The sequence below is a fragment of the Arvicanthis niloticus genome, chromosome 1 (genome assembly GCF_011762505.2).
Source record: "Arvicanthis niloticus isolate mArvNil1 chromosome 1, mArvNil1.pat.X, whole genome shotgun sequence".
Classification (NCBI taxonomy): Eukaryota; Metazoa; Chordata; class Mammalia; order Rodentia; family Muridae; genus Arvicanthis; species Arvicanthis niloticus.
In genome coordinates, this window is record NC_047658.1 from 166,428,618 (window position 1) to 166,442,128 (window position 13,511).

At 38.8% G+C, this 13,511-nt stretch overlaps 1 protein-coding gene across 3 annotated transcripts in view; it reads right to left on the reverse strand.

The window, feature by feature from the left end:
- Positions 1-5,828: 5,828 nt before the first annotated feature.
- Positions 5,829-13,511, reverse strand: part of Cacul1 (CDK2 associated cullin domain 1) — a 52,363-nt gene continuing 44,680 nt past the window's right edge. Inside the window, exons 7-9 of one of the 3 annotated variants that reach the window (XM_034505751.2) lie at positions 11,627-11,765; positions 8,298-8,341; positions 5,829-7,930 (exon numbers count right to left, since the gene is read on the reverse strand). In XM_034505751.2, the coding sequence (XP_034361642.1) occupies positions 7,890-7,930; positions 8,298-8,341; positions 11,627-11,765 (224 nt within the window). In that variant the 3' untranslated portion in view covers positions 5,829-7,889. The remainder of the gene's footprint in view (positions 7,931-8,297; positions 8,342-11,626; positions 11,766-13,511) is intronic. The other 2 variants (XM_034505760.2, XM_076926130.1) reach the window with 2 other exon arrangements.

Consider the following 13,511-nt stretch of genomic DNA (forward strand, 5'->3'; position numbering starts at 1 on the left):
GAAATATGAAAATATCAAGTGTTGGAGAAACACCTCGGCAAACCAGGTGGTTGGAACTGAATATTTCTTCTAAAAAACATTGCTATTTTGCACCAGAAGGTGTCAATGAGATAGCTGTTTTCAAGTATGAAACAAGCCACTAAGTAGTCTCTAAAAATCAAGCCTTAAGATTAATTTACCTTAGAACCAAAACATTGAGATCATTGCATAAAGTAAGAAAAGGAGAAGTTTCAGAAATAAAACATTTTTAGGGGTTGGAGCTGTAGTTCAGTGGTTCCCAGCACTACATTAAAAAAAAAAAAAAAAAAAAAAAAAAAACCTGCATCTTTAAAAATGTAAATCTTTATGTATGACTTAGTATATTTTTATCTGCAAGTTTTGAAATAATAAAGTGTGCTATCTAATTTTGTGTCAACTCAACACAGGATAGTCATTTGGGAGATGGAAGCCTCAATTTAAAAAATGGCCCCATAGGAGCTGGAGAGATAGCTCAGGGGTTAAGAGCATTGGCTGCTCACTCTTCCAGAGGTCCTCAGTTCAATTCTCAGCAACCACATGGTGGCTCACAACCATCTATAATGGAATCCGATGCCCTCTTCTAGTGTGTCTGAAGACAGCTACAGTGTGTACTTATATAAATGAAATAAATCTTTTTTTTTTAAGGGAAGAAAATGTCCCCATAAGATGGCTGCACACAAACGTTAGTGATTGGGTGAGAGCCCAGCCTGTTGTGGATGGCCATTCCTGAGCTGGTGGTCCTAGGTTCTAATGTTCTAGACTAATGGTTTAGGTCCAGTAAGCATAACATTTCCATGGTCTCTGTATCAGCTCCTGCCTCTGGGTTCCTGCCCTGGAGACTTCTTTCAATGAATTATGATTTGGAAGTATATGACAAATAAACCCTTTCCTCCCCAATTGTGTAACTGTTTCTGAGGAGAGGCACCCAACAAGGGATCCCAACACAGACCAACATATGTATACCACCAAAGTTCAACTTGTTGAACCAGTGAGATTTGAGTTGCTTATAGGATCAGAAATGACCCACAGACAGCTGCATGACCAAGACCATTCCAACATGGGTGACAGTTCACAAAATCTGGGAAACACAGAGGACACTGCACAGCCTGCAGGCAGCTCAGCAGGCTGGAGAGTATAATTTCCAAGTTACTCTGGTCTAAACCTCTTCTAGGCAATTGAACTGGTTTCTACGTCTTCCAGGCAGCTGGTTGGGTCAGAGTCACTGTTTAACCTTTTTTTTTTTTTTTTTCCTCCTGTCTTTTTTGCAGCTCAGATTACAAATCTTTGTAGTTTAGCACTTTCCTCTTAAGCAGGACTTTTGTTTACTCTAGCAGGAGGTAGGAGAATCTGGTCAATTTAAGGGACTTCCTAAAGCTATTTATTTACTTACTTATTTAGAGAGCTTCCCTGCAGGATGGAATGGTTTTATTTTTTTGGGTCTCTGTCCCAATTGTTTACCACCCTCCCACCCCCCACCCCCCATATACATCCCTGCCCAGAGACAGGGTTTCTCTGTGTAGCCCTGACTGTTCTGAAATTTGCTTTGTAGACTAGGCTAGCCTCAGACTCAGAGATCTGTCTGCCTCTGCTCGGATTAAAGGCTTCAAGAAAACATGTTATACAACTCCAACCAGCTTTTTGGTCATGGTGTTTCATTATAGCAATGCCCCCTCCCCCCAACTAAAGACATACAGTTTATAAAATATTGTGTATATGTGCCCAAATGCATTCTCATGAACACATGCAATAGTTCAAAGTCATCAGGGGACAATCCTGGGTGTGGCTCCTTGTCTTCCATCTTTTTTGAGACATGGTCTCTGTTTACCAGGGCAATGCCAGGCTAACTGGCCATCAAGCTTCCAGATATTCTGTCCCTACCTCCCATCTTGCTGTAGGAATGCTAGCTAGCAGATAGTATTCATGGTCTTTAGGATTCAAACTTTGGTCTTCACAGATACATAGCAAACTCTATGATGGGACTGGGTGATCTCCCCAGCCCCTAATCATCTTCCAACGCATGGCTTTTACTTAAAAACCTTTCCCCCTATTCTTTTAATCCTCACACTTAGGAGTCAGAAGCAGGTAGATCTCTGAGTCTGAAGCCAACCTGGTTTACAGAGTGAGGTCCAGGACAGCTAGGGTATACACAGAGAAATCCTGTCTCAAGAAACAACGAATAAAAAAGGGGAAAAGGCATTTATTTTTAAAATAGAGAACAGTTTTAAAAGATACAAATTCTACCCAAAATAGTTTAACTGTAACTCTAGTTCAGCGGTTACAACCTTCCAAAAGCTGCCATCTGTTAATGCAGCTCATGTTATGGTGACCCCAACTATAAAATCATTTTTATTGTTACATAATAATTATAATTTTGCTACTGTTATGAATCATATATACCTGATAGGCAGGATTTCTAATATGCCACCCCTGTTAAAAGGTCGCTTGCCCCCTAGCAACCCACAGGTTGAGAACTGATGCCCTAGTTCTAGATTAGTGGTTTTCTTCTGGCCTCTTACATGCACATGGTACATGTAAATTCATCCAGACCACACACATACATATAGATTAAAATTGTTTTAAATGTATCCATAAGGACAGACACTGAACACTCCACAAAGCACAAAGACAGATGACACATCTACAGCACTTGTGTCTCATAACTGTCCTTAAAAGAAACTTCTCAAGTTCCTGGAGATGGGGAGTCATTTTGACTTTTTTGTGCCATGCTTTTAAACTTAATTTTTAGTCTATCTGGGCTTTCTTTTGATGAATGGGGTGACAGCAATCAATTTGATTTTCTCCAACAGTTTTCAACGAATAATTCCTCATAGCCAGAATAACTATTAAAAGTCATTGTTAATGTATGCCTTCATTCCTATTTTTACCCATTTCCCATTAATCCAGCTATGTTTATACCATTATAACCGCTTTAAATTTAATAACACTTCTGAAAAATGTGATGTATCTTTTTGGTACAGCAAGTTCCTTCTATTTTTTTCTTCTTTCAATAGCAGTTTCCTATTTTCATCTGTCTACACTTATATATGAGGTTTTAAATCATATTAATGCAAGTCTTTTGGTCTTTGGACCAGACTCACATATTAATCCAAAAGGAAATGAGATGTTTACAACAGTCAAAATATTATCAAATGCTTGTAAGATTCTAGGCTCCTCCACCAAGGAAATCATGTACATTATATATGCCTATAGCAAATGTGTACTCTCACACTATGTATGCCCAAAGCACACTGTATACACACACCATGTATGCCTATAGAACATGTGCAACCCTATATCTATAGTTGTAAATTCATGCCTATACACTATACACTTTATCTACAGTATGTATACATATCACCTACAGCATGCTTAGAATCACCTACAGTACATTCATAATATGGACTATATGCCTATAGTATACAAGCTATAGATACCCACAGTACATGTGTATAAATATACTATCATGCCTAAAGCACATGTAAAAGTTTTGTAGTCACTGACTGTGTTCTGAGTTGTAGCTACCATGTTACAGAGCACCCTGTAAGTGGAACTGAATGTCATGTTACAACTGTAAACCAGGTATCAAGCCCAGGGACCCTGCACAAAACTTAAAAAGCCAGTTTAATGACATCTGTACAAGTTTTATTCTTCATTAACCACAATACTTTATAGTGAGAATATATACCTAATACAGAGGAATGATTCAAAATCCACCATATGTTTATAAGGAGAGAGCCCAGGCCAGCAGCTTTATAGCCCAGCTCAGGAAGTGCTTCAGTCATATTCTGTAAATAAGTGGTGAAGGACAGTGCCAGATTTGCCATGTCTTATGACAAATGTCAGGAGAATAGACAGCAATGCTTCATTTGCTCTGCTCTGCTGGTGGGTAACAAACTCCTTTAGCCTGCACATAATCTCCAAATTTTGTATAAGCATTTGTTTAAGCCAATTTCCCAGGACTTGGTGTTTAAATAATTTCTCTGAAAATCCATGGCTGTAATACTGACATGTAAGTTTATGAAGAACCAAGAGCTACCTTTAGGAGAATGCCCAGTATTACTAAATTTAGTAGTCACAATATTTAAACATGTAAGAACCAATACAAAGTACAAATCGTTCAACTCTTAACCCTAGAGCCATGCTGACAACCTTCCCAGAGGTGTAATCAAGCAGCACTCTTCTAACAATGGAATCAAGCCTAAAATGGAGATCTTCATGGCAGAGACTGGTCCTGCATTCAGGGGTCAGACCCATCACTGGCTCTGGAAGGTTTAAGTTAAGGTCTCAGCTAGTGCAGGAGAGAAGAGGCAGTGACTGCAGCTAAAGAGCAGGAGACCAGAGAGGGAGCATTTCTTTTGGGAAAGAACAGGTACCTCCTTCCAAATATTCTAGGGGGTCAGAAACCAAGGAAAATTTCTATGTGGCAATGAAAAGCACAAGAGAGCCATTTCTCTATGAACCCCTGTGATTTCTGCTTGAACTTCTGGTAAAAATGAACATTTTGCACAGTATTAGGAAAAGCAGTAATCGACAGAAAAAGTGAATACTTCTTTCAGATGTCACTTAAGGGTGTCACATTCCAACCTTGAATTTTAATATCCCCCTAAGAGACCTACACTAGGATAAAAGCAAACAATATTCCAAGCTAAAAGCTCAAGAACACACACTATTAAAAAACAAACTGTAACAGATGGATAGCTAATGCAGTTTTTGTTTTGCTTTTTAGTAGTTTCTTATTATCTCAGATTAGTGCACCTTCATTGAATAATGCTTCGTTTAATGATAGCTGCTTAATAAACAGTTGAATCTTAGCTCGAGGGCAATTCTTCTTACATACTAACCATGGAAATAATTATTGTGTGAGAGGGGAAACAGAAAAGAAAAAAACAAAACAAAAAAACCACAGCCCCAATACGCCAACAAAATCTGGAAGGTTTGTTACTCTGGTTATAGGGATAAGTGGGAGTTCATTTAAACAAACTCTACGTGCTCCTCTTCTCACTGACTGCAGAAACCGGTTTTGTTTGCAAGCTCACTATGGCCTCTGCTAGGTCTATGAACCTTCTTATGCTGATAACCTTAGATGATATTTGGTCTATACAGAGTTTATTAAGGTGAGTGTGGAAACTGTTCCTGAGGAATCATTCATGTGTGCAAATTTGCAACCTGACAAAGTAAACGACAAGGGGGCAGCAGCTAGACAGGACTGAGCACTAGAGACATACACAGTGTCATGTCATGACCAGGGACATCTATCCTCTGCAGTCTCACCTACACACATACCAACTTCACTCTAGCCAAAGAGAGGAATTAGTGACTTGTAATAAAAGACTCAGAAGTTTTAGTAACGCACAATCATTACTAGTTGTGCATGCAAGTGAGAGTTTCTTCTTACTAACCTTGCCTAGCAACTATTAGAGCAATTTTAATTTTACTTTCTGCCCCCAAGAAAATAATTCCTGTCAGGTCAGAGTGCAGTTATGACAGCAGGTCACCAGATAACTTAGTTATACTCAAGTGTAAGGTCAACCTTTAAAATGAGCGCTGTCTCTCAACACCATCATCTGTTTGGTTTTTCAAGCCATTGCTTGAAGATGACCCTCCTGGCTTTTTTTTTTTTAAGGCCTACTTTTAGACAAATGTACACACTAGCCATTTAGCCAAATCAACTGTATTACAGTGACTAAATGATCTACACAATTTGACCTTTAAGGATCTGACTGAGAAAGCACCCTCAGCAGGAGTAGAAAAACTGTACTGGCAAGAATACAAGTACACACGAAAAGAAAATACTTTCAGGAACTACAAAATGAGAGGGAAAAGATTTTATTTCCTCATAGTTGGAGACTAAGACTTCTGTAAAGATTTCAATTAACAAGAAGTGTCAATTTCAGCTGAAGTTTTACAAACTGTAAAGCCTTCTTAACCACCAGGACACATCACTTTCCCCATGTCTTTTAGTACCAGCACAGTGGTACCCAGCTTTGACTCAGAGAATGAGAATTTTACAGGCTTTCCCCTGCCTATTTTGTGCTAAAACAGAATATGACTATTTCTCCATTAATTTACTAACACAAAAGCACCCACTTTAATGCCAATTTATTTAATATAATGCTTTTATATAGGGAAAGTTCTTTTGGAGAAAAAGAAGAGCACTCTCTCCCAGACAAACCACTAACCTATTATGTTTCAAGAAATGTTCCAACTTTGCTATTGTCAAAAATATTAAAGCTGTGTAGAAGAAACCAGTTCCAAATGATATTTACAACTCTATGGTGAGCATTCCATCAGAAAAGTAAACTGGGCTTTTTGATAAAATGAAATCTCCCCTCGACATTAGAGCAGAAAAAGCTGTGCAGACCATAACAAGAGTCTACTTGTCCCTACTCAAGTTCTTCAATATAACCCAAATGAAATGAAGCCAATTACCCACCACCCCCCAGCCCTAAACTCTACCAACTGCAGACAAGTACCTGAAAGAATCAAGCTGTCAGGTCTTAATTATTCCTCCCCTGGAACATTGTTTACAAACACAGGACTGCTACTGGGTTAATGTTCTTGTCCCTGGTATTCCACTTCTAACTCTGTTGCCCACTGAGTTGGGAGCAGTAGCTTAGGGGGCATTCTCTGAATGGTCAGCATCACTGTCAGATGGAGCCTGGTAGCACAAAGCCAATGCTCACTTCACATTCAAGCAAACTTGAGGAGAAAAATACTTTTCCCTTGCCATGTCTAGTTTTGTTTATTAATGAACACAACTAGACAAGCTTCAGACTTTTGTGAGGAACTAAAGAGCACTGTTGGTGTAGTGAAACAGGCAATACAGCTTTACCACAGCTCAAAGGAGCTTTCAAACAACAGTGCAAACTCTCCCTGTTGCACTCAAATATCAAACATGATGTTTATAAGATGCAGGGTGGAGCTGACCTTTTATACATATTAAATGTACCCATTAAAATGAGATGGACCAAGAACTATTCACCATATTTGACTTTAAAAACTATTCATCTCAAGAGGGAACCTAGGGAGCAGCCCCCACTGTTGGGCAATCTCTACAGTATCACAACTCGAAACCAGGGAGGGCTCAACCCTACTCGAGGCTAAGATCAGGGGATAGAATGGAAACCACTCAGAAAGAGTTGGTCCCCATGAGAGCTGAGACAGCAGGGTGAATTCTGACCAGCCTCTAGTGCTTCCATTTTCTCAATCAGGTTCTGCTACAAACGTAAAGCCATATCAGAGGCTTTGGTGGGCCAGTCTGAGATATCAACTTCTCTGGGAAGCATTGTAAGATTAATGACGTGGTCACATAGCTGCAAAGTGCACAAAGCTCAAGGCACACAGTTGAAAACGGGAATTGATAGGGAAAGTAACAGTGAAAGCAGTTGTTAGCATTTCCTCCACAAGACTAATTGCTAAACACAGACCAATTTGAATTTGTTTGGGGCATGGGTAAAAACACTGTATTGTAACATTTGCTTGGTTTTAAGCAAAGATATCTTGACATGAGACACCATGTTCCAAGTCCACAAATGAACAAGACAAGTGCTTTAAAAAAAAATCTTTCTTTCTTGTATTTCTGGAGGAAGCTGATTCAAACGTTGAGCTTCACGTTAGCAACGGCCCCTCTCCAAGACACTTGCTCTGTAGATTAAAAGATTGTCCCATTTCAAAAATCACCCTCCAGTCTAGCAGCAATTGTTTTTGTTAGTTCTTGTTTTTAAAAACTGAAAATCAAAGAAAGAAGTCTGGTATCCTCTCTGAGAACAGCCTTTGACAGAGCTCCTGAGTGGTGCAGGCCCCACTGTGCCTGGAACAGTTTCTGTAGCTCCAGTGTGTCTTCTCTTGGGAGAAACGTAGTTCAACAGTCACTATCTATAGCCCCTGGAACTTGCACAAGCGGATGGACTGTCTGAAAAAAGGTCAGAAGAAACACTGTGAGGGACAGAGAGCATTCTGCACATGCAAGTCCGTTTTCCTCCTCATCTCTATCCCCTAGTGTGTTTATTTTAAAAACTTTGAAAAATAACACAATTCTGAGAAATGTGAAAATGAACCAATAGCACCAGGAACTGATGTTGGGGCATTATCTCACTCGTGAGTATGATAAAGAATCTGGTGGTCTCTTGGCACCTGCTTAAGCCCAAGGCCCAAATGACCCCAACGCCACATGCCAAGCTGTGCCATCTAGACTATACCCCTACCCACATGGTCTCCATACTTACCCCTAGAAAATGGCCCACATGACAAACCCATCAAAACAAAGCATTATCACTTACTATAAGCCAACTCATCTCCAGCTCTCTTCCGGGACTGGTCACCTCTGGGGATAAGAAAAGAGGAAGCAGTCAACAAAACTGACTGATTTCTTTACATAAAACCAGCAGAAATAAACTGATGCATATGATAGTACAAACAACAAATAATTAAGGTTCTAACCCTACAGCCTGTTTAAAGACACTGAACATCAGCTGAATCTTCTACCCTGAGTATTGTTAGCTCAAGGTTTATACAGTCTGTTAAAAATACGAGGTTATTAGGTGAAGGACCATCTATAAAGATGTTTTGCACTGACTATTAGGAACAGGTGCAAACTAACATGTTTTTGAAAACAACTCAGGATTCTGCTACCAACATCCCTAGTAACCTGCAGGAACTAGCAAAACTTTAAATATCAAACAGAAGTTAAAAATCTTCCCCTCAAGCCCCAAACTGAGACTTTGAGAGTCTCGAAGCCTTTGGACATCCTAATCTATGGTGCTTGAAGACCTTAGTGGTAGAAAACACCAATCTTCAGATATGATACCCAGCCTACTGGCAGTCAAGTCCTGCACTACAGTTAAGAGTAATTGTGAATGGGCTATACATCTCCCACAAATCACACTCCTGGCTTCCTAGACACTAACCCAGACTCCAATGCTTAAGCAATGAGTAGTAATGGCACCAGTTGCTTGTCAATCAACTAAGGGTACAACTTATCCCATCTTTCCTGAACCCTTTTCTTAGCTTCTTCTGAGCTTTCTCCTGCCCACTGTTGTTGGTTCTGTTGAATAATGTCAACAAGCCACTTTTTCTTCTCCATATACATTCATCCCTCTTTTCTAAGACGCAGAGCATACCAGCTCTGTGGTTCTCAGATTTATCGGCAGCTCTGATTTCTGAGCTCTGAAGGTTCAGCATCTTCATCATTAGACACATAAATAAAATTTACCACATCCACAATACAATTTGTGTTCAGCTCCATCCCCAAACCATCTTCAGGCTTGCTATTATAAGAGCAACAGTGAATGAATGAATGAATGAATGAATATAAATATATATATACACACACACACCATATATATATGTGTGTAGTTATATATGTATGTAGTTATATATATATAGTTATATGTGTGTAGATATATATGTGTGTGTGTACGTGTGTGTGTATATGTGTGTGTGTGTGTGTGTGTGTGTGTATATATATATATATATATATATATATATATATATATGATAATTTTTAAATAATTTTCCAGATAGAGAATCTGGAAAAGTTCACTCTTTCCTTCTCTCACACTAGGACAGACATCTCTTGCTAGGCTAAGGATCCTTGATGGCTGACAGGAAAACTATATCACATAACTGAGAAGTATAGGATTCTTTACAATGAACATCTAGAAAAAATCCCATTATGTTTTCCACAAATAGCCCTGAATAGCCTAAATAGAAGATATCCAACTTTGTGACCTACCAAAGCCAGACAAGCAACTTATATGGTTATAAATGCTGATTAAAATCAAAGATACATAGCTTTATGTTTGGAACCTCTACTTCTAAACAAAGCATCCATTCCTACCTTCTTCCTGGATAAGTAACAGGCTGAAATGCAGATGTGAAAACAGCAGGCAGAACAAAGTAACTGATGTAGATGCCAAAGATAATACCTGATTTGTGAAGTCTGCCAGCTATACACTGTCTTCTGCTATGAAACAAAAAAGCCCACATTCAGGGGCCACCATCTTGACTCAAACCACAGCAGTATCTTTACAAAGTTCTACTGTACTCCAGAAACCAAGGACACCAATTCTCAGATGAAATATTTTATTTGTGAGATGTTTGTCAGGACTTGAAACTAGCCTTATGACACACTCTAGCAGAGCTAGGAACACTGGTGAAATAAAACTTACAAATAAGCAGTAAAAGCTTTATTGGACAGTCTATGTGTTTTGAGTTTCTCTCCCATTTCACATTAGTGAACCTAACTTTTCTCTAAAATAATCCTAGCTAGCTAATCACTAGCAAGAACATTAGAGTGACAGCATTAAATAAAAGGTCCATGACACAATCGGAGAGGCTTCTACAAAGGCTGAGCATGGCAGTCCTTTCTGATAGGTGGTTAAGCAAGCCTAAAGAATGAGTCCTAGGAGGTTACCTTTGTCAGAGCCTATTCTGTTCAAAAAAACCTGTGAGAACTATTTATTTATAAAGCAGAGTTTAATCCTCACAGTAAATGTGTTTTGGGGTGACTTCCCTTACATTCTTATAGTGTGTGTCTGTTTTTTTTAATTGTTGATTACTATAAGGGCACAGAGCTAAGTGCTGACACTATTTTGGTATTATCATTTCTATACAGGCCTTCCCCACCTTCCTAAAACATGAACTCCCTTTTGTAACCAAAATAGATTAAGTAAGTGACCCAGATAAAAGCTGTTTGTTTGTTTGTTTGTTTGTTTTTTGGGGGGGAGGGTTGTTTTTTCTGGTTTTTCATTCCCCTGAAATTCAGTTTGCCCTCAGAACTGTTTAGAAGAATGTTTATCCCTGTCTTTTCTATGAGTTTCCTCAATATTAAGTATTCAGATACCAGAAGATAGGTAAAATAGAAGTTACTAATATATCCTTGAACAATTGATTTCCTGACTTTTATGTTAATTCATTTTAACATAAATATTAAAACAAGCTGGGCAGTGGTGACGCGCGCACGCCTTTATTCCCAGCACTTGGGAGGCAGAGGCAGGCGGATTTCTGAGTTTGAGGCCAGCCTGGTCTACAGAGTGAGTTCTAGGACAGGCTGGGCTATACAGAGAAACCCTGTCTCCAAAAGCAAAAAAAAAAAAAAAAAAAAAAAAAAGAAAAGAAAAATTAAAAAAGAAAAAAAAAAAAAAAAAAAAAAAAAAGAACCATACTTTTCCAGATTTTCTGGGGTATGGGCATAATAAGGAATTGCAAACATTTTAGAAAAATAAAACACATACACCAAAAACAAGGGAAGCAAACTTTCTGAACATTTATAAAGAGATACTCTACCTACTTTTAAAGAACATTTAGATTTAGAGAAAACATGAAAGACAGTCTAGTGGGAAAATGCATAGTAAGTCATTATAATATTTCAGTAATGTTTTTGTTGTGCTCAGGATTAATGTTACAAACTCCAAACTGGAAGAGCCTCGTCAGTCTAACCGCCCTTTCTCCAAAATCCACATAGAAACAATCAGCTTCCACCACAGGAAGGAGCCTGCAGCCCCAGCTCTGCTCTCAGCGACTCCTCGGCCCAAGATGCTCAGCAACACCAGGCCAGGCTGGAAGCCGAAAGAAATGGGAAAGTGTCACTAAGGAAAAGCCAACTTGCCTGGTAAAACCGTTCTGTATAAGTTCTCTTTGAAGCTTTTGATCTTGGGCAGCATACTCAGAAAGTTCAGATTCCACAGCCGGGGGCAGAATGTTTGGAATAAACTTAGAAAACAATGTCGGAGCCATCTGAACCCATTCTGTCAAGGAAAACAAACGATTCATCAAGGAAATAATAATTTAAATAAAACAAGCAAGTTTCTTATTTAAATAACAAAAAATTGTATTAAACCAAATAATAAAACCTAGTGTATCCATCCCTCTTTTGGTGAACATACAAAAATATGTATTTTTGTATATATTATACAAAATTATATCTATAATTATAAAGAAAATGAACATTTTTACATTATTGATTCAAGAAAACTGAATCTGTAACTTTTTAGTAAATATCATTTAAAAAATTCTAAAGATGTAGGCAAACAAAGGAGATGACTAGGCAATTCCAAGTCAAGAGGGTGTGAGACGAGGGCAGCCTGAGAGCAGCCCCAGCTCTGGGGCTCACTAATCAAAACAACAAAGCCCAGACCACACTTCAGAGAACAAGGAAGCAGAGAACCAGCAGATGTTTAGAAATAAAAATCTTCTCAATCCCGGTTGAAATACAACCCCATGTGGGAGAGGGAACAAAACAGTAAAGGTAAAGAAAATTGCATGTCATGAGACCAAAAGAATAATCTATAGAAAATAAAAAAGCAAGGAGAGGTCATAGGAACATACTTTTCAACAGACATGACAAAAATGTCAGGTTCAGGGTTAAGTAAAAGACAGAAATGGATTATTTGAAGGAAAAAACAATTTAAAAGGCTTGTAAATATTAAATTTTATTATGCAAGGTAAAACACATATGCACACTGGTCCTCCACTCAGGGATGGCATTGATGCCTCGCCTTCCTGACTGGGTTTTCCGTGAGCACTGCTCAGTCTTTTCCAAATGTCTCAGGTTAAGGCCTTCTCTGTAAACAGTGTGGCTGTTTATATTGAAAAACTACAAACATGCCAATGCTCTATAAACCCGTAGGCCCACTTGAAAAGCTGCAATCTGACATGGCCACAGTTTTGATGCTGTATAGTGGTAGGCCAATGGCAAGTTAAAAAGTAGGGAAAAAAATGTCCAACTGGAGAAGAGCTAAATTAGAGGCAACATGCAGTGTGGGGCGTGGAGCCAGCCAGCCTACACCTTCCTCGCACAGCATCACAGCAAACGCTCTCAGTGGTGTGCCTCTCTGGCATGTGGTTTTAGAAAGTCATTGGGGTGTTCTGAGTAATGATCAGCCAATTATCTGAGGCACAGAAGCCCAATCAATCCTTCCACCAATTGATGTGACTTCTAGTCATTAAAATAAAGATAAAGAAACAAAAGTGTGTCTAGTAGATGAAAAGAAGCAGGGAAAGATAGGTGAAGCTGGTTCTAGTTGAGTTTCTGAAAACTCAGATGAAAACTTAGCATTAATGCTGTCCTCCAAATTGCCAGTGGGTTGGGTCAGGAATCTAAGGTTTTCAACCTTAGATTCCAAACCTTCCACAGTGACTCAACTATGGCACAGAAAGGCTAACATTACCAAGGACACCTGTGACAGAAGACACTTCTACATTTAAAATTCAGCTTTGAAATATTCCAACCTTTATCTGTCAGGTGCCTAGAATTTTACTAGACCAGGAACATAATGGGTACTCCCGAGACATGAAAACGTCAGAACAGGTTTAATAACATCTCTGAAAGAGCCTAGGGCAGCAAAAGGTTAGTCTGTGATAAAAGTCACCTTTTGAAAAGAACAATTCTCAAACACAGAATTTTCCTCATAAAAACTATAAATCCTATTACAAGAGCCCAACCTAGATAAAATAGCATTTAGATAAACAGGCACCTACATTTTTTTTCTACC